The following is a 25,708-nucleotide window of genomic DNA, read 5'->3' as shown; positions in this document are numbered from 1 at the left end:
TGAAGCCCAAGGAATAGGAGCACCAATGGCCTCTGTGACAGTGCATGTCCTTGGCCACACACTTGTGTGTCTGCCTGTGTTTGTGGAAGAGAGCTGTGTTATTGCTCTGAAGCGTTCCGATACTCATCACTCAGACAGTTCCTCTGTGATGTCCTGCTATAACTATCTTCCCTTGTGAAGAGTAGAGCTCTGAAGGTCCTCATGGCTCAGAAAAGTGTATCTGGCTGCACATTTCAGAGTTCAGAAGTGACACAAGAAGTGAGGAAGTTCAGCAGGAGGGCATGTGGAATTCAGAAAGTGTGAAGTTTGGTCCCAAAGTTTGGTCTCACATTTACGGCCCTTGCAGGGCAAGGACTGATTCATATACACATAAAAACACCCTGGCATTTTTAGAAACTTAGGTAAGAGGGTCGTGTATAAAAAACTTGAAAAGATTCTAGAACTATGCTGTTCAATATGGTAGCCAAAAGCCACCTGTGGCTATTTAAATTTAAATTAATTTAACTTAAATAAAAACTCCAGTTCCTAAGTAGCACTAGCCATATTTCAATAGCCACATGCAGTTAGTGGCTACTTTGTTAAGCAGCACAGCTATAGAATAGTCCATCCTTGCAGAAATTCCTATTGGCTAGCACTGCTCTAGAATTTCTCTTCTAAACTGGTGGAAACTGAGTTCTATTTTAATTTGGCAAATCAATACAATTTAATTCTATTGATCGGCTGCTCAGGCCTAGAGGAGGTTTAGTGGATTATTTATTCCTCATTTAATGACCATATGATTATTGAGTTCCACCCATGAGTAAAGCAGTGTAGAAGATTGAGCGGCCAGATAAGACACTCTTTCTGTTTTCAGGCATATAGAGAAAACAAACAAACAAACAAAAAACACGACTCTCCCAAGATCTTTGAAGGGAAAATGGAGAAGTGGCATTGAAAGTCATTTAACACTGCAGATCTCATATTATTGACATTATCACTTAAAACTTCTCTTTCGTGAACAGTATGCATTTTGCACAGCTGAACATGTTATACTTATCTCGGTTTCCTGAGGTCATTTTGTTTGAAAGATCGTGCCCAGTCTAAGTCTCATGTCTGAGTTGAGTCACTTACTCTGTGACTTTCAGAAGTAATTTCTCTACTTCTATGAAAATAATACAGTTAATGTCTCCTTTACCAAGGATCGAGATAATATATATCAACACATAGATTTCATGACCGTGGGCACAAAATGTATAAGTAGCAGTTGGTCATTGTTACCCCAAGAGTGTCATCTTGGATTAAAACAAACAAACAAACAAACAAACAAAACCTCTGGCCTCAGTTCAAATTTCCATCAGGAAATTACTTCTTTGATTGCAAGATGGGCAAGATAACCCAGCAAAATAGCAAGAGATATAACTTGAGAGAGAGAGGAAGAGACATCATCATTCACTCTCTTACTCTACATCAAATTATTAGTCTAAAGCCAGTCAAGGTAATTCCATCACCTTCAACTGTGATTGGGTTCTGAAGTGAACAGAAGATCTGCTGGTGATTCAGCAGAGGAGTGGTTGGGTGAGCTTGGGTCCGGGAAGACTTTCACTGCCGCAAGCAGTGGTCCACAGTCCTCAGCACATCACAGTCACTCACAGAGCTTGGAACAAGAGGGATTTCTGGGTCCTCCTGCAGGAGTTTCTGATTCAGGTGGTGGGGAATAAGTCCAGACAATCTGCATTTTCTAACACATTTCTAACACATTCTAACACATTGTACTGCTGTTCTGAGGAATCACAATTTGATGGCTTAAAGGTAAGCCATGGTCTCTTTGTTTCTCAGAACTTTGTTGAGTCTGGCTGAGATGTTGGGAGGCTTATTAGCTCCAGAATGATTCTGATACTGAGGATGACATCGTTGAACTGAATTCATCAGCCCTGGAGCCTGTCCTCATTGAGGGCTTCCTCTTATGTAGAGTAATACGTTTTATTTTTCATTCTTTTAAAAAACGTAAAACAAGACACAGATACCGAAAAATCTCACCAAACAAATATTTCGCTTATATTATTACAGGGTAAACACACTTTTAACTACCACAGTGTTCAAGGAATAGAAATACAGACACCTCTCAATCTCCATGTGCCTAATAATTTAATGTTTATTCAAGCTAGTGATTTTTTTTCATGCTAGTGAGTTTTCTGTTACTTACACACAAAATTACCCTCAGAAAGCTATCCCAGGGGTAATATTTGATTGCTCTGGATACGCTTGTGGAAGAGATTTATTAGAAGCAAGTCCTTAGCAAAACTAATGATAAGGATTCTTTTATAAAATCTAGATTTTTATCAAATATGTACACTGAATAGAAAAACAAAGCCCAGACACAATCAACTGATTGCATAAACGAATACTATAAGTCAGATAAGTACAGTTTGAAACAGCCGAAGTGGGCCCTAAGGAAGGGAGAGCCCTAGGATAAGGGGCATTTGAACCTGAATCCTGGAGAAAGATGAACTGAACATTCATAGCAACTCCTGTTTTCTGATTCCTTAGAGTTGGTTATATGTTACCATTTTCAGTGGATTCAAAAATCCTCAGCTGATCTTTTTTTGTTTATTGAAATTTGATAGGTATTTATAAAGTTCCCTTAAAGGATTCTTTTTTTTTTTTTTTTCAAGCTATGGAGCTGGACCTTTTTTTTTTTTTAACTGGAGTAATATTGATTTAAAATGTTGCGTTTTTTGTAGGTGTAGAAAATCTTTTTTAGTTATGCATATACATATATCTACTCATCTTTGGATACTTTTTTTTCCCAGTGACTTTATTTATTTTATATTGGAGTATAGCTGATTAACAATGTTGTGATAGTTTCAGGTACACGACTCTGTACAGCAGTGATTCAGTAATATGTTAAAATTCTGTTCCCATTTAGGTTGTTACATAGTATTGAACAGAGTTCCCTGTGCTATACAGTAGGTCCTTGTTGGTTGTTGGTTATCCTTTTTAAATATGGCAGTGTGTACATGTCAGTCCCAAACTCCCTAACTATCCCTTCCCTTCACCCTTGCCCCCCAACCCCAGTAACCATAAGTTCATTCTCTAAGTCTGTGAGTCCATTTCTGTTTTGAAAATACATTCATTTGTATCATTTCTTTTTAGATTCCATATTTAAGTGATATCATCGATATTTCTCTTTCTCTGTCTGACTTACTTCGCTCAGTATGACAGTCTCTAGGTCCATCCATGTTCCTCAGCTCATCTTTTTATAATGTATTTATTTACATATTTATTTTTTCTTAGCTCATCTTTTTTAATGTCATTTCCACAATGTCTTAGGTGAAAGACATCTTCCAGAGGGACTGAGTAAATGGATTGGATTGAGTACATCCTACCTAACTACTCCACGTTAGACAAAGCAAGAGTCTCCACCATACAATATACTATTCAAACGCAACTTATTTCCACCTGGGTGTGACACTCATTGTGAATACAGTAGTACACTGCCGATCATTAGACAAGTATATGTCATGAATTATCCTGCTCTTAATTCCGTTACTACATTTTTAAGTTACGATGTTTAAGTTAAAAGCAATGAACTGAGGAATTGCAAAGGGCCTTGTCTCTTGGCAAAGTATTAGTTTAGCAACGTCAGACTGGTGATTCACAGAGTTGATATTTTAAAGGCTGCCTCTTACACATATATACAACAGAATATTACTCAGCCATAAAAAGAAATGAAACTGAGTTATTTGTACTGAGGTGGATGGACCTAGAGTCTGTCATACAGGGTGAAGTAAAGTCAGAAGGAGAAAAACAAATACCATATGCTAACACATATACATGGAATCTAAAAAACAAAAAAAGTTTCTGATGATCCTAGGGGCAGGACAGGAATAAAGATGCAGACATAGAGAATGGACTTGAGGACACGGGGAGGGGGAAGGGTAAGCTGGGACAAAGTGAGAGAGTGGCATGGACATATATACACTACCAAACGTAAAATAGATAGCTAGTGGGAAGCAGCCGCATAGCACAGGGAGATCAGCTCGGTGCTTTGTGTTCACTTAGGGGGTTGGGATAGGGAGGGTGGGAGGGAGATGCAAGAGGGAGGAGATATGGGGATATATGTTTATGTATAGCTGATTCACTTTGTTATACAGCAGAAACTAACACACCATTGTAAAGCAATTATACTCCAATAAAGATGTAAAAATAAATAAATAAATAAAGGTTGCCTCTTAGAAATAATACCCACTTGGCTTTTCAAAGGAAGTGACCAGTCATTGGGAGCAAAATAAAGGGTGAATTGCATGGGTTTATCTATCACTCTCTATGTGGCAAATATTGATGTTTAGAGTCTTTGAAGCATTATATTATTAGTGAGCAAAAGTATTCGTAAGATTCCTCCTTCCCCTCTTAACATCGTTTTCTACTGTAATGATCCTAGCTGAATAGAGAAAGGGTCATCACATGTGATTTGTCTACATTTGAGACAGTGTCCCAAGGCTCCTATTATATAACAGAAGATTTCTATCCTGTATCCCTCAGTGATTCATAGCTGTCCTAGTAAGAGAATAAGCCTTGGGCATTGTTTAAATATTTAGGTCAGGTTAGTTTTGCCCACAGGCATATTAGACCACAGTATGATTTTCAGGGGCATGGAGTTCGTGTCTCTCTTTCTTCCTTGATGCCTAAATATCCAGTCTTTGTGGTTAAAATACTGACAACCCCAGTTGAAATGCCAAAATTACCTAAAAGGGTTGACTATCATGTCAACAACACCTTTACTCAGGTTAAGATCTCTGATCAACATGAATACAGTGAACATGGGGTAGACAGAATTAGTTTCAAATATAAGTCCTACCAACAACTAGCTGTATATCCTTAGATCAGTGACTTGACCTCTCTGAGTCTCTTTTGTAATCTTTAAAAATATTAATAATACCAACCATCTTAGAGTACTGAAGTGATGATAAAAATAAAGCTGAAGTTTCTATTTTCCAGCATGATTCCTTATTCATAATGACTTAGCCAACTTTGATTAAGAATTGAAGGAGTGGGAGTTTCAGGGATGGGCCAGCACAGTGCATCTCAAATTCAAACGTGTGGATGCAACAGTTGTTAAAGCACAGGTTCTGATCCAGAAGTTTTGGAGCAGAGACCGAGATTCTGCATTTGCAACAAGCTCCCAGGTGATGCCCACGTTACTATGCAGAGTCCACACTTCGAGAAGAGGGGGTGCATATAAGGCAACAAAGGAAAGCATAGAACCTGATGTCTGCCATTCCTGGGGGCAGCCAGGACAGGAGAAAAGAAAGAAAAGGTGCTGAAAAGAAGGAGAAAGCCCTTCAAAGGGAGAGAAGGGAATCCAGTGACAGATTTCTATACACCGCACGGTCTTTTTGAACAGATTAGATTGTATCCATATCACGTCTGGCTCAATCAATCCAGATGGGACCCTCTCTTGCAAGCAGGCACTGTAGTGCTGCCGATGAAATAGGGTCCTCAGTATTGTCACCTAGCTCATCAGGAACAAGTCCCCAGACAGCTGATATCATGCTAATTGTGAAGACCCTGCTTCCTGAACTGTTCCCAATCCACACCTCTTCAGGAGGGACCAGACACCAAAACGAAAACCAACATCCAAAGCCCTTCATGGGTCCTTAGCTTTTTGCAACCCAAGCGCTGCCCAAGGGGGAAAGAAAAAACGTGCATCGATTTTGTGCCAAAAGGAGGAAAGATTTTTAAGCCTCTCCATTCGTCCATGAGCCCAGGAAGCTGAAAATGCCTTGACATTGAAAAAAATCAAAATCTCCATGGCAACAAAGTTGTCATGCCAGAAACACGATCTCAACTTACACAGGCAAGCATCTCAGAAATATAGTGAGTGAGGAAGAAGAACTAAAATTTCAAAATTCTATTGGTGGTGGGGGGAGGGAAGGATGGGAAAGAAAAATACAGACCTTTCCTCTCATGGGGCCGAAGATGTCCATTCCTATTTGCCTTCTAATCACATAAAGTAAAAACTTCTCCTCACTCTCAAGCGGCTCTAACCCACACAGGGGAGGCTTCATGCTGTGTCACCAACTCCTGAGTTTCCTGCCGACAGTAAGGGCTTCTCACAGCCCAGCCAACTTTAAGCCCAGATCAAAAGCTTTCTTGCCACAAAACAAATCACATTTGACAAAATCAGATCTGTCCTAAGCCACAATTATACAGATTGACTTGGCAACCTCCGTTAATGGTGATCTGACCCCCAGTTTAATGTATTTTGTCGTTTCTTTCAAAAGTAATTAGCTCTCTTCTTTGCTTTTTCTTTCTTTGTGTGTGGATAAAATGTGAGGAGTGTCTGAAAGTGAGAGAACAAAAATTCCATTTGGCCGATTTCTTCCTTAGATGAGATAGCAGCGTGAAGACTATTAGTGGGTTTTAACCATCTAATCTCTCTCCTGGTCCAGTGAGTTGCCCAGATCTTGGTGGCCACAGCAGTACCTAAGGTCAAAGGCTGTTTCCAAGGGTGTGTTTTCTAACAGAAAGATGAGTTTGCAACCGACAGAACTCAGACTTACTTTACTCAGGATCTGAGGGTACTCATGAGCATGCCTTTCCTATATTTTTCTTTTCAACTTTTGTGTTGATCTCTGCTTGGGACATGACATCCTTCCCAGCTGTGCCCCTCTTCTTCCTGGTGTAGGTCAGAGATGTGTACGCTTGAGTTCTGAGCACACAGTGGAGGCGAAGTGGTCCTTAATTACCTATGTTCAGTGTATGCCACAGGTGTATATGATTCCCAGGGGATGTGGCAGTGTTAAACTGGTGTCTGAAGACCTGCAGGGCCTTTAACTTTGTGAAATAGTTCAGCAGTGAGGAGCTGGGAGGATGCCACTGAGCCCATTCATTTCAGTGAGGAAGACTTAGCTTTACGGAAGTCAGGAGTTTTACAATGTGGATTTCATCTGCAGTGGAAAACCAGGAAGTTCCTTGACAAGTGCATGGAAGGCTGAATGGGGTAGAGTAGAAGGAAATCATGAAATATTGAGATAAGGGAGTAAATGAATGAATGAATGGAGTATATTAAAAAAAAATCCAAAACTTGGAAATCAAAAGAGAGTTAAGTTTGATCTTTCAACATCATCCTGGGGCAATTTTTAACAAGTCTACTCAATGATCCTTTAATTCTCAAGGAGAATGTACCTGTCATTGGGTTTTGCTATTCATTGGCTCATTAGACCTTAGATATTATGAAGCTACATGTTAACCCATAAATGTTTGTCCAATAGAGAAGACATTACCCCCCAATTTTTATTATCCCCTAAGACATTAACTAGTTTTGTATCCACCTAGAAATTTTATTCTCATAGTCTTTTCTTTCCTCGCTGTGCCATGGCATTTTTATCCGTGAAATCGAGATAATAATAATAATAATAATACCTACATGGAGGGTAATTGTGGGAATTAAGTTGGTGTGCCTTAAGGGCTTAGAACAGTTATGGCTCATAGTAAGTGCTAAGTATATTGTTGTGGTCTTTAGCTGTATGCTGGTAGGTATAAGCTGTTAACAGAAGGATTATGAACTAGGCATAGGATCCATCCATTCAGGGAGGAGCCAAGCCTGATAATGACAGTGTTAGGAGCAATTATTTAGCATCTGGCTGTGAACTTGCTGTTAAAAACACTATACGGAGAATTCAAATTGAAAGCAAGATGTTCTTTGAAATTTCCATGTATATCCGACATTATCGTAGATTTCAAACCAGGTGGAACAGTTTGCTCTTTGGGGTATGTTTGCTGTCTTTCCTTTTTTAAAATAAAAAGGAAGTTTTAAAGGAGGACATGTAGAAAAAAAGGGTTCATTAGACAGGGCTCTAAGTACTTCTAGGCCATTTCAGTGGACAGACAGCACATAAGGTTGTTTTTAGATGAAGACAAATAAATTATTACTTTATACTGATATTTTTCAATGTAAATTAAAAATTACAGCTTTCTCAACTTTCTAAATTTTATTTTAGAAAACATGACAAACGCTTCTTAATATCATTAACATAATAGCTTTTGTTTTATTATAATTATACTATGTACGTTTATAGTCTATGTGTGTATTATATATATGTGTATATGTACACATATACTACTATACACATACATATACATGTATATGCATTGTGTATATATTCTATTACATATGGATTGTGTATATATATGTGTGTGTATATATATATACACACACACACACACATACATACACACACACACACACTGGCTTTATATATATATATAAACAACCATGGATATATCTACCTTTTTCTATATAAATGACTGACTCTGTATATATCCAACCATATGTATATAATTAACTCTCTTTATATATCCTACTATATACATATGTGTGTATAAAAATACACACAATACATCATTTATATTGTGTATATATGTATATATATGATAAAATCAATATTATCACTAACCACAAATATTAGCTATTCATTATATGGTAATTTGTGTTATCCATGTATACTTTTTATGAGTAGGATTTGTACCTATTTTTACCAGCTATGTGTCAGAGTTTTAGTACAATGCCTGGCACATAGTAGGTGCTCAGTAAATATTAATGGAAAGATTTGTTATTCACGAATTCATCCAATCTAGTAACTTGCAACACTTGTTGCATTTTAGAATCACTGGGAAAGCTTGTATTTATTTAATTTATCAATATTCATTCTTCGGTCCCACTCCAGACAATTAATTCAGAATATCTGGGAGGTAGGACTCAGCATCGCTACTTATAAAGCTCTCCTATTTAATTTCCTTTAAGGGCAACGGTTGGCCCTGTGAATGGACCTGTGTTGCAAGATGTGTTCTAGACCAACGCATCCCGACTCTCCAGCTGTATCTCCTTTCTGGCCTTCCTGATTTGGACTCCAGCTGGGAGAAGGAGGAAGGTCAACTTCCTTTCTGCCTACGCTCATGCTAACCTTGAGCTCAGGCACACGGGTGCCCCCATGAGCAGGATAATGATAATAAATTGAAGCAGAGATATCTGTGTCCTGTCGATATCTGTCCATAAAGGGGGGAACTGGCCTATGATCAGACTCACAGCTTCTCCAGAAACTGCCAAGGAGCTACTGAGGCAGTCATGACCTTCTGCCACCGCACGATTGGGCGGGACTGAGACCAACTCTGGCTCCGGATGCCCTGTGGGAGAGCCTCTATTAAAATCTGCCAACCTGTGTTTCTTACTGAAATGACAAATGTAACTCCCTGCCCCAGTCTCTCTCTACCCTGCAGTGAGAAGGAGCTTTAGAATGTGCAAGTCTGGTCTCAGTCTGCACACGATGCTTCAAGGCAGGCATTACTGGTCCCCTTTACAGATTAAAAAAAACAACAAGGTTGACAGCAAGTAAGTGACTTACAGATGCTCACAGAACTTGTAAGTAAACGCACAGCCAGCATTTGAACTTGGGCGGAATACTTCCCAAACCTCTTTTCTCTCTAATACACCCTTCTTAAACCTGTGTTAGTAAATCAATTTGCTAATGTGGTTGGGAGCAAAACTGTGGATTCACATGACTTAGATTTGAATCCAAACATTTCCCCTTCTTAACCTCATGATTTAAGGCACATTGTAAACTTCGTTGAGCCTCAGAAAACCTATCTGAAGATAAAAAGGTAATAATGCTTACCTTGCAGTATCTTTGTGAAGACTAAATATCATAATATGGGTGAAATGTTTTATAAAATTTTTGGCACAGAGAATTCATGAAAAGGCAGTGTTAGTACAAAATTGTCATTAATATTTCCCTGCTGGGTCTTTGATTAACCATTCTTTTCCCTTTAGAATACCATTCTTCAATTCCTCTCTCAACAAAAACACAGAACTTACTAAGTTTTAAGTTATTGATTGCATTATACCAGAATACTTGTGATGTGTAGTATGAAACAATAAGTATACAAATAAAAATTACAAATCAATCTCACTCTGAATGGAGATTCAAAATCAGAAATTAAAATGTAAACAAATTAAATCATTCTGCACTTTACAAAAAAAAAATCAATAGCACCTCAACGAATTAGGACTTACTCCAGAATGTAAAGATGGATCAACACTGGAAACTTACTAATGTGATTGACCTCATGTATTAATGGGAAAATATAGTCAAGATTAAATAATGCGAACTCTCCCAGATCAGTGTACCTCTTGAAACTGCATATCAATTTTTTTTTAACTTGAAAAAGTGTTTAGAGTGTTCACTAGGTATGTCAATAAACAAATATCATCAGTTATTTAAAGTCTTTGAAAACTAAAAAATTCAACTATAGAACTATATGTATATATATATATATATGCATTATAAATATGATTTAAAATATATCTCTCTAGATATCCAGCATCATATTTGTCAAAGGCATTTCACATGAGACATTAGTTAAGGGTGTCTGCACTTCCTTCACTCATATGCTGTAAAGATACACATTCAGCATTTAACCACAGTTATCTCTAGCTGGCAGCATTACACAATTTTTGTATTTTCTTACTTTTACTTAATAGCGTTTTATATTTTTAATGTTAGAAACATTTATTATATTGTAAAAATTAAAGTTATTGAAGGAAAAATCTTGGTAGATTTCATTCTTGCTTATGGTAACATGCTATTATAATAATATATTTTGGTAGCTATTTATGTTAGATGCATGAAATAGAAAAATAAAGCAAATTAAAAATATTTGTTCACAGAGGCGTTTTATGATCATCAAAGAAGAAGAAGGTGGGTTCGGGGAACAGTAACCAGAATAACTAGTATTCTTTGAATATCCATTATGTGCTGGGAAACATGGTTCCATTCTTTTCATGCCCCTCTACCCATTCTTCTCCTGAACACTGCTCTTGGACAGGATCCCAGTACATGGAGATACTTCCTTTCTTCCATTTACCCATTGTGTACTTATTCAGCGCTTGCCTTTAGAGTTTGTTACCTACTCACCAACTCTTCGGTTGAGCTGAGCTGGGATGTGAGTACCATTGAGGTCTGAGGAGCTGGAAAAAGCCACTGGAGAGAGCAAGGATGCTAAAGGGTCATCACAGTTGTCTAGAACGAAAGGGGAGAGAGAGAAAATTCCATTAGCAAGAAGCGTTCCATAAAGAGAGAACTCAAAGCATTAACCACTACCACTTATTGAATACCTCCTCTGATCAAGGCTGGTACTACTTGTTTCCATGTGCTGTTTCATCGACTCCTCACAACAATCCTCAAAGACAGGGGTTAAGTTTCTTTCACAGTTGGGGAAACTCAAGTTCAGAGATGTTAAGTAGTTTGTGTAAGGTCACAACACTAGAAAACAGCGTGGCTACAATTCTTGCCCAGATTTGTCTAACTCAAAATCCATCCATTCCTTTAATCAACCACTTGAGCAAAGCCTCAAATTATGGTTAGTGAGCTTCTTCTATAAAAGAGGAGATGGTTTAAAAATGGGGAACATTGTTTAACTACTCTCTCATCTTCAGTCCCTAAGGACTCTTGTAATAGTTCTATCTAGAGGGACAGAATAACTTAGAATGTCTCACTCCTAGTTGCGTGAAAGTCTTTGGAAAATGAATTACTGATTTTAATAATTCACTTCTATTCTATGAAGTAGTAGAGAATAGCCCCCAGCCTTCCCTAAATGTGGTAGGTATGTATCCTAAGACTTCTTTGACGCTGACCAGATGTGGAACAGTGTGGAGCCATGGGCAGAGATGTGGTCTTGACAATGTAGATATGCTCCTTTGATTGCCCTGACCATCCAATCTCATGTCCAGGACTCTGCTCTTCACAGAGCATATTGGAGCTTGTAATCATTCATTTGTTTGCATTCTCCAATAGGTAACATGCTTTTTGTGGGATCTTAGCAAATAATCTGGCATATAATAGGCTTTCAATAAAGGTTTACTCAAAGAATGAAATGGTGAGTAAAGGAAGGAAGTAATCAATCAATCCACCTAACAGTACCAACACTCTTACCATTTTTCCATTTTGTATACAATTGATCTTAAAGAATATTGCAAAATGAGTTCATGAAATCTAGACATACCTCACTCAAAACAAATTTGAAACGTGTTATTCAGTTTGAATGTCAACTTCATGGTGTTAAATGCTCTCAGGAAGAGCTGAGTTGACATTCTTAAAAGAAAATGTACATAGGATTATGAGGTTGCTTGTTTACACAGCAAATTCTTAGGGAGCAGTATTTCATCTAATTGCAGGAAAATTAATGAGATACATAAGGATTGAATTTTGTTTGTTCAATGTGTTAAAAAAAATCAACTGGCAAAATATATTTTGAGTTTTTCCCAAACACAAATGTTTGAAAAATATTTTGAGGCATTTAACAAACACAAAATAGAGCCAGATCCTCACTGAGGAGGAATAACACAAAAATCAGAGCAAGGGAAAAAAAATCAGAGCAAGGGCACTTCAGTAGTTACGGTCATTCTGAGAATAGAAAACAGAACTCAGGGCCATTTTACCCCAGGCCTAAGATGCAAGTGAGAGGGGTTGCATGTACCGTTCCAACACAATTGTTTGGGAACATGAATTTGTTACTCTATTTATATGTTAGGAAACAATACGAACATAATGGAAATCTTCCATTTGCTTATGCTAGTTTCATCATCAGGAAACAGGTGAACGCCAAAGCTTGAACCCAACTGGACTGAGCCCCAGAAGAATACACCACACACACACACACACACACACACACAAAGCACCACAAAGTGTTTCTCTTCCCAGCCATGTTACGAGCATTACCTACCCACATCTGTAGTTACAGCTACCATCCAATTTCAGATAATATCCCTCCACCCCTACCCAATAACTCACAACCCTCCTAACACCCACTTCCACAAGCAAACTGAAGATCTTCTAAAGGTCAAGTACCATAATTATTATAGTATTTATGTATTTCTTAAACATATAACATGTATAAAACTCTGCTATCATTTTTTTCAATATTTTTTCTTGAAGTATAGTTGATTTTACAATGTTGTATTAATTCCTGCTGTACAGCAAAGTGATTCATTTATACATATATATATACATTCTTTTTCCTATCCTTTTCCATTATGGCTTATCATAGGATATTGAATATAGGTTTCTGTGCTATACAGTAGGACCTTGTTGGTACTGCTACCATTTTTATTAGGTTTTTATGTGTTTGTTTTTTTTTAATTGGTTGCTGATGACATTTTTGAGTATTGTGCTCCTAACCCTATTTTTTTTTCCCCAGGTAGAAATTGAAGTAACCTAATCATTTCAATTTAATTCAGTCCAATAAATATTTATAAGGTCCTACTTTATGCTTGATCTTCAATAGGCATTGGGATACATTTGAGTAAAATTGAGTGTCAGACTTCAAGGAGCTCAGAGACCATTGAAAAATATGAAGATATAAACAAATCAATAAATGGATGGGATGGTTGAGGAGAGTTTTCACCAACATTACATCCAAGCCAGTTACATGAGTACCTAACTGGTCAGATGTCCAGGCAAGTGCTCTTTCCCATCTCCTCCAGCCCTGTGCAGTCCCCTTTTCCACCAGGCACTGGCCTCGGGGAGAAGTAAGCTTCCAACCACACCGGCCTCCTGACGTCAGCTGCTATTTCCCCACTGCCCAGTTCCTCTTGTGAAATGTACCTTCTTTGTATCTCCATTTATAGGGTCAGTGTTTCCATTTTGGAAATTGGTAAACCCATTGGAAACAATCTGTGCTAATGGAAAGGTCCAGAGAGGATTCTTCAGGGCCCCTTTTCTCATGAACCCTGGACATTGCAGTGGCCTTTAGAGAACATGTCTGAGCTTTTACTCCCCTATCCCTAAAAGTGATAAGAATGGGAAAGCTTCCAATCAGAAAGAAAGAAAGACCACCCCTTCCTCCCTGGCCAATAGGTAGATCCTTCTCTCTTCTCTACGTCAGATGAACAAACCTGACAAGTCACCTAAACTGAGAACAGACCAGGACTCAAATTGGTAATCAAATTACTCCTAGTGGTTGGGAATTAAGAATTTGTCCATATAAGCATTCTCAATGCAAAATGTGTATTACTTTTAAACCTGTCCTGTTCTTAAAGCAGAGGAGAAACAATCTAGCATAAATGAGGACAGTACAGTTGACACTTAGCACGGGTTTGAACTGTGCAGGTTCACTTATACCAGATTTTTTTTCAATAAATATGTTGTACAGTGGTATAGGATCCGTGGTTGGTTGAAAACAGGATGAGGAACCTCAGATTTTTCACTATGTTGGGGGTAGGTGCCCCTCAGCCCACTTTGTTCAAGGGTAAACTGTAATTAATTTTTTAATTAATTAATTAATTCCTGATTTGGGAAGGCCGGGGATAGTGGATGGTGTCAGGATGACTAAGACTGAGAGAGCCCCGTTCTAGACAGGTTTCTTCTCTTGCCTTGGTGACTCCAGATAATACATCCCAATGCACTAAGCTGTATCTCCATTGTCCGCAAAATCGAAGAGAGTCATCTCTGCCACATCTAGCCATAGAATCACTTTAAAGATGGAATGAGAAGAGATGGAAAAAGTCCCCCTTTAAAGGATAAAGCACAGAATAAGCCCAGGAAGTAGTATGTGAATTGTCTGCAATATCTGCTTGCAATCCAGAGCAACCATTTTCAACAATTTTATTCCTGGGATCTCGTGTGTATGTTACAAAACCTGCACAAGAATTGACATCACCAAAAGCTCTTTTGCACTAAAGGTTTGTGGTCAACCTGAAGAGCAGGAGGATAGGAAGTACGGGGGAGGGGAAGGGGTGAAGACACACAGGAGAGGGAGGGTGGCATTGCATCCCCTCTGTGGATTGGCAGCCTTCCTGAAACGGGGCCGACATTGCACCAAACACATGGCTAGGAAGCAAAGACACAAAGTACCATCTGCTCCACCATCCCTGCAGGCTTTAAATAAGCAGACCCATGTTGTTGTTAAATCTTAGGAACCACTCACATCTCAGCCTTCTGACAGTGTGTTTGCAAGCTAAATACATCAGTCGGTTCTTCCAGAAGTGTGGTGGATGTTTATTCGTATTTACATAAGGAAAGAGGAAGGGGTGAAGAAATTCTGGGAGGGAGAGAGATGTTTGAAGTTTAGGAAGAACATAAGGCGGGACTCGAAGTCAGGCTTCCGGTGGAACACAGAACCTGGAGAAACCATGATGATTTTTCCAGAAATGAACCGCACTTCACAGATGCAATGGCATAGTAGAATATTTTCAAAATATTTCCTTAAAAAGCCCATTCATGGGCTTGTTCTCTCAAAGATGTTTGCACAAATCAGGGGAAATTAAAAGGCTATTTAAAAATGCAAACCTTTTTTCACATTATTACTGTCCAATTTTCTTTGACAAATAACTGCCACCTTGTTTTCCTTTACACCATAAAGGTCACCTCCAAACCCACCCCTTGCCCAGGCAGATAAAAATCCAGACCTATCAGTGGGTGTTGAATAATCCCAGTCCTATTTGCAAATGACTTAGCCCCACATTCATAGACTAAGATGATGTCAAAACCAGAAGGAACCTCTGAAATTGTGGAATTCAAGCCCTCCCTTCACTTTACAAATGAGGACCTCAGGGTTGAAGGAGATGACAAGCTTGCTCAGGATAAGTTAGTTAATTAATAGACTGGCCTGGATGGAAACCCAGGTTTCCTCAGTCCCGGATGGTGACCACTAGGTCAGAATTACCTGCCGCCTGTGCATAAATCTGGTAATCATTAGTTATATCATTCTTCATAACATTTGTTTTAACAAATGACTTATTTTCTGCAAAAGGCAGGGTATGGTTTTATTTCCTGGATAACAGAAAAATGTTGAAAAATAGTCTATAATTTTCAAAAGAATTTGAACTTTTTACTTTTTTTTGGCCTTCTTTATTTCTTCCTTTGACACTCTCTCCTACCCACCAAAAAAGGGGTAAAAAAAAAAAAACAAACCACAAAGGCAGGATGAAAGAAAAAAAAATGTATTTGTTTTCTGATTAATATTTATATGCATATTCAAGGCCAGCACTTTCTTTGATATTTTTAATCTGAAGAAGTGGGGATAATTTTTCCCTTAATATACATGTATAGTTAAATACTAAAGGCCTTCTTTCACCTTAATGAAAAGGTAAAGGCACAAAAGAGAATTCTGAGTAAATATGATATTTACACAGCTTCTTAGAAATAATCATTGACTCTTTAAGATGATTCTACTTTAAGTAACATTTTTGGGTGTCAGTGTATATTTTTATTCATTATTATTAGAATACCAATGGAGTTACAGATGGTAACTGAAGTTAAATTGTGAGCATCGCCTTGATTACCAGAGTAAACTGTCTGTATATGGGGATTTGGAGCTTAAGGGATTCATTTGTATTTATAGGTGAGATAAAATTCCTCTTAGCATTGCACACTTAATGGCCCACTTTGTTTAAAAGACATAAAGCATGTGTTTTGTGCAGTGCCTACAATGAGGCTTAGAAGTGGCAACTCACGCTTTTAGCTTCATTTATTTTTCCCCTTGTTACCTATAATTTCACTTAGCAAACAACAAAAATAAATACTCTAATATTACTCTTGACTCTGACCCTGTCCCTATTTTCCACCATGAAATCCTAAGAGATAAATTACTCCATGATGCGCAGACCAAGAAACATGACTCTCTAAAATGAGTCATGAAAGGAAGGTCAAACCTTCTCTATCCTGACATCCATCTCCACCATAATGCAGTGCTACTTGCCTTTTGATTAGCAGCAGTACTACTGCTGGATACACATGGTCGTGCTCTTTGCTGTGGGAAGACGGAATGCAAGTCAAAGACACAGACCCTGAGCTCAAGGAGCCAAGCATTTACTCTGGGTTGAAAGATATTCCATGTATTTTTTAAAAAGCTCCTTACGTGTATGAACGATTATATGCAGGAGACCTTTGGCTTGGGATACAGGAATCCTGGGTCCTCTTCTCCCTTCACTGTGAATGTGCTCTCATTTTTACCTTCCTGTGTTTCAGCTCCCTCCTCTGCGAACGGCGCAGGTGATTGTTCACTTGTTCGATCAACAAACTTTAACTGGGCACATTCTAGGTATCAGAGTTTCTGTCAGGCTTTCGAGGTAGTAAAAGCAATTGTAACCAATTCCTCCAACACAGTGGAGACGGGCACACCTTTCACTGTTCCACAGCTGTGACTGGTGATGGACAGATGGGGAGGAGCCAGGGCATCCTGAAGGAGAGGTGGTCCTGTCTAGGGATTAACAAGGGTGCTCTGGGGTTCTTTCTAGGCTTTTAAAATCATTCTATTCAAGATTTTAGGAGAGACTTGGTTTGGAGGTACTGATCTTCACTTATAAGTGACTTGCTAGGACTTGACCATAATCAAACCCACTGAGAAGAATAACAAGGCAGCAGTGGCAGCTATAATTCTTCCCTGCCCCTTGGGCAGCTCCCCTTCTAGGTGGTCAGCTGTCCCTGCAGCGCAGCCAGCAGGAGATATCACTCATACTGGATGGGTGAGCAGCCTACAAGTTTCTCTGTTCATTTCACACTCTAGGCTATGTTCAAACTGGTCTTTGAACCAAGGTCTGTGTGACTTTGTGCACATCTTCTGTCTGAAAATCTGCTTCCCATCCCTAAAATGGTGGCAGGAGAGCCTCATAGTCTGGCAAAGGCCGGTCTCCCATGTGATTATCTTGTGTGAGTTTAGCTCTTTCCTTCTTGGATTTTCAAGAACACCTGTACATGGATGTCCCATAATTAGCCCAAAGACAATGGCTTCAAAGTATACTTCCCTAAATTTCTTTCCTCTCAGATTACCCTAACTGCCACTGATGGATTTTTTTTTTTTTTTTTTTTGATTCTCAGTTTAGGGATATCAGGCTCACAATTGATTGCTTTGTTCTGTTTTTTCTCTTCTATCCTTAAATCTAAGTTATCAATTACTTAATCTGATTTAAAAAAATGTTTCTTAAGCCCCTCAGATGGGAGGCATATGATATACTAATCATGTGTGGGATATAAAGCATCATGTTGAGCAGGGATTTTTTTAACTACAGTACTTAACATCTGGGACTATGTATATGTCCAATAAATCTTTGTTTAGGGAAACAGTGAAAGTTACAAGCCTTACCATTTTTTGTTGTTGTTGTTGCTTAGAAAGATCTCTCAGATTTATACTCTATTTTTTTTCTCCCTTGCCCACTACTTGATCCTAATTCATGCTTTTAAATATCATGTTATGATTTTATAAGTCTGCTGAGTTTACACTGGGCTCTACTATCATTGAGGCATTCTTTCTAAAACACTGTTTTCAACATATATTCTTCCCCATGACTTATTAGGCATGCCAGCTTCAATTTGGCTTCCAGAAGTAGCATCATGAAAATGAAAGAACAAAGAAGGAGTTATTAACATAAAACAGGTCCAAACTGAGCATAAGGCAGGGTGTCACTGATGAGGGGTCACAGGATGATCAAAGAGTCAGAAAGTAACATCCAACAAGCAGACATCAGGAGTACGGGGCTTGTTGTTGGGATACGCTTTGGTCAGGGGACCATGCCCTCCAAAAGAATCACTCAAGATTGTGAAATTCAAATATGCTAAAGCTATCAATTCTTTAGGATTATGAATGGTCCCTCTTAGCTTAACTGAATTAGCTAGATGACATGAAATCTTGGATGTGTAGAAAAGGTAAAAATCATAGATGAAAAGGCTTAGAAATTTCTGGAATATGAGAAGCTGAGATTGGTGGCTGGATTACTAGGGACGGTTTTAGAAGAGACTGATAAGGAAAAAGCAAATCTTTGAAAAAATAAAATTTTATCTCTTTTAAAATTTCCTCAATCCAACTTTGTTTCTATACACTCCTGTACCCTTCTCCCCATCTCCACCTATCAATATTCCATGCAATACACAGACAAACATGAGTACACACACACACGCACACACACACACCATTATAAAGTAGAGCCAAATCAGTTTCAGAATTTACTGGATTTTTAAGCAAAGCTAAATACATGAACAAATGGGATGCATGATATATGATAATCTTACAATGATAAGATTGGGAAAATGGGAAAAATAAGATCAAAAACTTTAAAAAATGGCAAGAAGAAAGAATGTATTTTTACTTAGTGCATGGTTCAAGTGATTATGCATAGGATACTAAAAGGAAGGAAAGGCCACAACTGGAGAACTGTAAAGATAGTGCTTCTGTCAATTCAGGGCTCATCAGAGTTGAGAATTTCTTTCCTCGAGCTGTGTCTCTCAAGTAGATATCTATTCTTTTTTGAATACACTGGGGCTAAACTTCCAATAGCTGATAGCCTGTATTGAGTGGTTCTAAATTACACTGAAAATCCTGGTTATTCAGGAAACTACAATCTTCACATGCAGCTCGATAAATCCATACACATTTATAAAACCCTCTTCATCTCTAATGGGTCTAGGCCTAGAGCTCCTAAAGGAAACACTACAATCTCTGTGTGTCATCAATCTACTCATGAGAATTTAGGAAAAATGCCTGATTGAAAAGATAGGCTTGAGTTGGGGACTGGCCAGCTGGCTGATAGCACAACCCCATGTGGGTCAATGCCAACCATTTATGAGTGGATGGGATAAACATGTACTGATAATTCGAGCAAATATGGATTCTTATTGGTCTTTGTAGGTGAGAAAATAATGTCAGCTCAGGGACAGCAGCAGTGGTACTTAAGAGCATAATCTGGCTCTGTGTGTGTGTGTGTGTGTGTGTGTGTGTGTGTTTGTGTGTGTGTGTGTGTTTTCTGGACCAATTGAAGACTGCAGTATATCTGGAAAGAGGCAGACATTGGAGCCCAGCCCAGTCTGAATTCAGATCCTGACTCTACAGCTTACTAATTATATGTCCTTTGGGAAGTTATTTAATCTCAGTCTTCTCTATGTATAATGGAGATCATAATTATATCCAGGCTTGTCGTGAGAACAAAAAGAGACAATTCATGTTAAATATTTAACCCAGTGATTGGCATATGACTGGATACACGTTAGTTTCCTTTATTTTCTATCCTTTCTTCCTTAGATTCAAGTTCATCATCTCCAGCCATTGCTTTTTAAAAAATGATCTTTCTTATACCCTCTACTATGCTTTTTTTTACTTTGTCCATCCAGATGGTTTTAAGACTGTTTCTTTATCAGCTCTTCAGGGTACATAGGATAATTCTGCGCCAAGAGCTATTCTGTTTATGTGTTGCGTATGCTCCAAGACAAAACACAGTACACTTTCTAAGTTTTATCACATTTTTTCTTGGATGCATTCAATAGTTCTTAAGCACAATGTGCCAGGCATCCTGCTATCTGGTCCACAGACTGTTGAGCCTAAAAGGGAACAGGAAGCACAGCTCTTATATAACATTACGAGGGATGAGGCTGTACAAAACGTTTGGATTTCTTTCTAGTCCTTATACATTATTTATTAAAAAAATCTTGTGACATGTTAAGTAGGGCCTTCCATGTTTGTGTTTTTGGATTATAAGCTTAAAAAGCTGGGAAACACTGCTTTGGGTGAGACAGTCACATCAATTTGTATTTTAGAAAGTTTGCTCTGATTTTAGGCAGGAGAATGGAGTGTGTGTACGTGTGTGCATGTCTGGGGTGAGGATGCGGGGAGGAGAATGAGGGTAAAAGACTGGTGACAAGAGGACCCATTCAAAGCCTATAGAAATAGTGAAGAAGAAATAATAAAGGCCTGAACTAAAACAATGGTAATTGGGATGGGGAGAAAGTAAGGCAATTTAGTTATATAAGAATCATCACTGCCTGCTGATTTGCAAGGGACGTAAGAATGAAGGATCATGTCAAGATTTCTGGTGTCAGTGACGCTCTATTTTGTTATCCTGGAGTCTTGGGAAGCTCAAAAATTGGTTTCTAAAATTAACAAATTTAAATCAAGCAAAAGAGAGACAATGAATGAATCACACATCAAAATGATGTCCAAATGATACTTAAGACTCCTCATTTTTCTTTTAGATAAATATAATAAGTAGTATCAGGGGAGTAAAAAATATATATGTATGTATGTATGTGTGTGTATATCTATCTCAGATGGCAAGTCATAAGATGTTATAAAGAGATGCATTCTTTTTTCCATATTCTTTTCCACTATGGTTTATCACAGGATATTGAATATAGTTCCCTGGGCTATATGTAAGACCTTGTCGCTTATCTATTCTCTGTATAATAGTTTACATCTGCTAGTCCCAAACTCCAAATCCATCCCCCCCACCCATCCTCCCCCTTGGCAACCACAAGTCTCTTTTCTATGTCTGTTTCTGTTTCATAAATAAGTTCATTTGTGTCATATTTTAGATTCCACCTATAAGTGATATCATGTAATATTTATCTTTCTCTGTCTTGCTTAACTTCACTTAGTATGATCATCTCTAGGTCCATCCATGTTGCTGCTAATGGCATTATTTCATTCTTTTTTATGGCTGAGTAATATTCCATTGTGTATATATACCACATCTTCTTCATCCATTCATCTATCGATGGACACTTAGGTTGCTTCTATGTCCTGGCTATTGTAAATAGAGCGGCAATGAACATTGTGGTACATGACTCTTTTTGAATTATGGTTTTCTGAGGGTATATGCCCAGTAGTTGGATTGCTGGGTAGTATGGTAGCTCTATTTTTAGCTTTTAAAGGAACCTCCATACTGTTCTCTGTAGTGGCTGTATCAATTTACATTCCCACCAACCATGCAGGAGGGTTACCTTTTCACCACACCCTTTCCAGCATTTATTGTTTCTAGATTTTTTGATAATGGCCATTCTGACTGGAGTGAGGTAATACCTCATTGAAGTTTTGATTTGTATTTTTCTAATAATTAGTGGTGTTGAGCATCTTTTCATGTGCCTCTTGGCCATCTGTATGTCTTCCTCGGTGAAATGTCTATTTAGGTCTTCCACCCACTTTTTAACTGGATTGTTTGTTTTTTTGATATTGAGCTCCATGAGCTGTTTGTATATTTTAGAGATTAATCGTTTGTCTGTTTTTTCATTTGCAAATATATTCTCCCATTCTGAGGGTTGTCTTTTTGTCTTGTTTATGGTTTCCTTTGCTGTGCAAAAGCTTTTAAGTTTAATTAAATCCCATTTTTTTATTTTAGTTTTTATTTCCATTACTCTAGGAGGTGGGTCAAGAACGATCTTGCTGTGGTTTATGTCAAAGAGTGTTTTTCCTCTGTTTTCCTCTAAGAGTTTTATAGTGTCTGGTCTTACATTTAAGTCTTTAATCCATTTGGAGTTTATTTTTTTGTATGGTGTTAGGTAGTATTCTAATTTCCTTCTTTTACATGCAGCTGTCCAATTTTCCCAGCACCACTTGTTGAAGAGGCTGTCTTTTCTCCACTGTATGTTCTTGCCTCCTTTGTCGTAAATTAGGTGCCCATAGGTGCATGGGTTATCTCTGGGCATTCTATCCTGTACCATTGATCTATATTTCTGTTTCTGTGCCAGTACCACACTGTCTTGATTACTGTAGCTTTGTGGTATAGTATGAAGTTGGGGAGTCTGATTCCTCCAACTCCGTTTTTCTTTCTCAAGATTGCTTTGGCTATTTGGGGTCTTTTGTGTTTCCATATGAATTGTAATATTTTTTGTTCTAATTCTGTGAAGAATGCCATTGGTGGTTTTGCATTGAATCTGTAGATTGCTTTGGGTAGTACAGTCATTTTCACATATTGATTCTCCCAATCCAAGAACATGGTATATTTCTCCATCTGTTTATGTCATATTTGATTTCTTTCATCAGTGTTTTATAGTTTTCTGAGTACAAGTCTTTTGCCTCCTATGGCAGGTTTATTCCTAGGTGTTTTGTTCTTTTTTTTTGCAATGGTAAATGGGAGTGTTTCTTTAATTTCTCTTTATGATTTGTCATTGTTGATGTATAGGAATGCCAGAGATTTCTGTGCATTAATTTTTTATCCTGCAACCTTACCAAATTCATTGATTATTTCTAGTAATTTTCTGGTGGCATCTTTAGGATTTTCTATGTATAGTATCATGACATCAGCAAACAGTGACAGTTTTACTTCTTCTTTTCCAATTTGTATTCTTTTACTTCTTTTTCTTCTCTAATTACCATGGCTAGGACTTCCAAAACTATGTTGAATAAGTGTGGTGAGAGTGGACATCCTTGTCTTGTTCTTGATCTTAGTGGAAATGCTTTCAGAATTTCCACCATTGAGTATGATGCTTGCTGTAGGTTTGTCATATATGGCTTTTGTTATGTTTAGGTAGGTTCCCTCTATGCCGATTTTCTGGAGAGTTTTTATCATAAATGGATGTTGAATTTTGTCAAAAGCTTTTTCTGCATCTATTGAGATGATCATATGGTTTTTATTCTTCAATTTGTTAATGTGGTGTATCACATTGATTGATTTTCATATATGGAAGAATCCTTGCATCCCTGGGATAAATCCCACTTGATCATGGTATATGATCTTTTTATTGTGTTGTTGGATTCTGTTTGCTAGTATTTTGTTGAGTATTTTTGCATTTATGTTCACCAGTGATATTGGTCTATAATTTTCGTTTTTTGTGATATCTTTTTCTGGTTTTGTATCAGGGTGATGATGACTTCATAGAATGAATGTGGGATTGTTTCTCCCTCTGCAATTTTTTGGAAGAGTTTGAGAAGGATAGGTGTTAGCTCTTCTCTAAATGTTTGATACAATTTGCCTGTGAAGCCATCTGGTTCTGGACTTTTGTTTGTTGGAAGATTTTAAATCACAGTTTCAATTTCATTACTTCTGATAGGTCTGTTTATATTTTCTAGTTCTTCCTCGTTCCGTCTTGGAAAATTGTACCTTTCCAAGAATTTGTCCATTTCTTCATGGTTGTCCATTTTATTGGCATATAGTCATTTGTAGTAGTCTCTTATATAATCCTTTGTATTTCTGCAGTGTGAGGTGTGTTTTCTCTTTTTTCATTTCTAATTTTATTGATTTGCGTCCTCTCCCTTTTTTTCTTGATGAGTCTGGCTAAGGCTTTATCAATTTTGTTTATCTTCTCGAAGAACCAGCTTTTAGTTTTATTGATCTTTGTTATTGTTTTCTTCATTTCCAGTTCATTTATTTCTGCTCTGATCTTTATGATTTCTTTCCTTCTACTGACTTTGGGTTTTCTTTGTTCTTCTTTCTCTCATTGTTTTAATTGTAGGGTTAGATTGTTTGAGATTTTTGTTGTTTCTTGAGGTGAGATTGAATTGCTATAAACTTCCCTCTTAGAATTGCTTTTGCTGTGTCCCATAGGTTTTGGGTCATCGTGTTTTCATTGTCATTTGTTTCAGGGTATTTTTTTATTTGTTCTTTGATTTCTTCAGTGATCTCTTGGTTATTTATTAGTGCACTGTTTAGCCTCCATGTATTTGTGTTTTTTACAGTTTTTTTTCCTGTAATTGATTTCTAGTCTCATAACATTGTGGTCAGAAATGATGCTTGATATGATTTCAATTTTCTTAAATTTTCCGAGGCTTGATTTGTGATCCAAGATGTGATCTATCCTGGATAATGTTCCATGTGCACTTGAGAAGAAAGTGTATTCTGCCACTTTTGGGTGGAATGCTCCATAAATATCAGTTAGATCTATCTGGTCTATTGTGTCATTTAAAGCTTGTGTTTCCTTATTTATTTTCATTTTGGATGATCTGTCCATTGGTGTAAGTGGGGTGTTAAAGTTCCCTACTATTATTGTGTTACTGTTGATTTCTCCTTTCATGGTTGTTAACATTTGCCTTATGTATGGAGGTGCTTCTATGTTGGTTGCATAAACATTTATAATTGTTATATCTTTTTCTTGGATTTATCCTTTGATCATTACATAGTGTCCCTCCTTATCTCTTGTAACAGTCTTTATTTTAAAGTCTATTTTATCTGATATGAGTATTGCTACTCCAGCTTTCTTTTGATTTCCATTTACATGGAATATCTTTTTCCATCCCTTCACTTTCAGTCTGTATGTGTCCCTAGGTGTGAAGTGGGTCTCCTGTAGACAGCATATATATAGGCCTTGTTTTTGTATCCATTCAGCCACTTTATGTCTTTTGGTTGGGGCATTTAATCCATTTACATTCAAGGTTAATATCGATATGTATGCTCATATTACCATTTTCTTAATTGTTTTGGGTTTGTTTTTGTGGGTCTTTTTCTTCTCTTGTGTTTCCTTCTTAGAGAAGTTTCTTTAGCATTTGTTGTAAAGCTGGTTTGGTGGTGATGAATTAACTTAGCATTAGCTTGTCTGAAAAGCTTTTGATTTCTCCATCAAATCTGAATGCGATCCTTGCTGGGTAGAGTAATCTTTGTTGTAGTTTTTTCTCTTTCATCACTTAAAGTATATCCTGCCACTCCCTTCTGGCCTGCAGAGTTTCTGCTGAAAAATCAGCTGATAACCTTTTGGGGATTCCTTTGTATATTATTTTTTTGTTTTTCCCTTGCTGCTTTTAATAGTTTTTCTTTGAATTTAATTTTTGTTAATTTGATTAGTATGTGTCTTGGTGTGTTTTTCCTAGGGTTTATCCTGTATGGGACTCTCTGTGCTTCCTGGACTTGGGTGACTATTTCCTTTCCCATATTAGGGAAGTTTTCAACTATGATCTCTTCAAATATTTTCTCAGACCCTTTCTTTTTTTCTTCTTCTGCGACCCCTATAATTTGAATGTTGGTGTGTTTAGTGTTGTCCCA

The 25,708-nt window shown here is 37.7% G+C and overlaps 1 protein-coding gene across 2 annotated transcripts in view; it reads right to left on the bottom strand.

Annotated features, from left to right (window-relative positions):
* The window catches only part of CNTNAP5 (contactin associated protein family member 5), an 879,857-nt gene that overhangs the window by 647,118 nt on the left and 207,031 nt on the right, over positions 1-25,708 (bottom strand). For both annotated transcript variants that reach the window (XM_068544014.1, XM_068544015.1), the window contains exon 2: positions 10,953-11,057. In XM_068544014.1, coding sequence (XP_068400115.1) covers positions 10,953-11,057 — 105 coding nt within the window. The remainder of the gene's footprint in view (positions 1-10,952; positions 11,058-25,708) is intronic.

Source organism: Eschrichtius robustus, chromosome 5 (genome assembly GCF_028021215.1).
Source record: "Eschrichtius robustus isolate mEscRob2 chromosome 5, mEscRob2.pri, whole genome shotgun sequence".
Lineage (NCBI taxonomy): Eukaryota > Metazoa > Chordata > Mammalia > Artiodactyla > Eschrichtiidae > Eschrichtius > Eschrichtius robustus.
The sequence above is the reverse complement of the archived record's forward strand: the minus strand, read 5'-3'. Positions and strand labels throughout refer to the sequence as shown.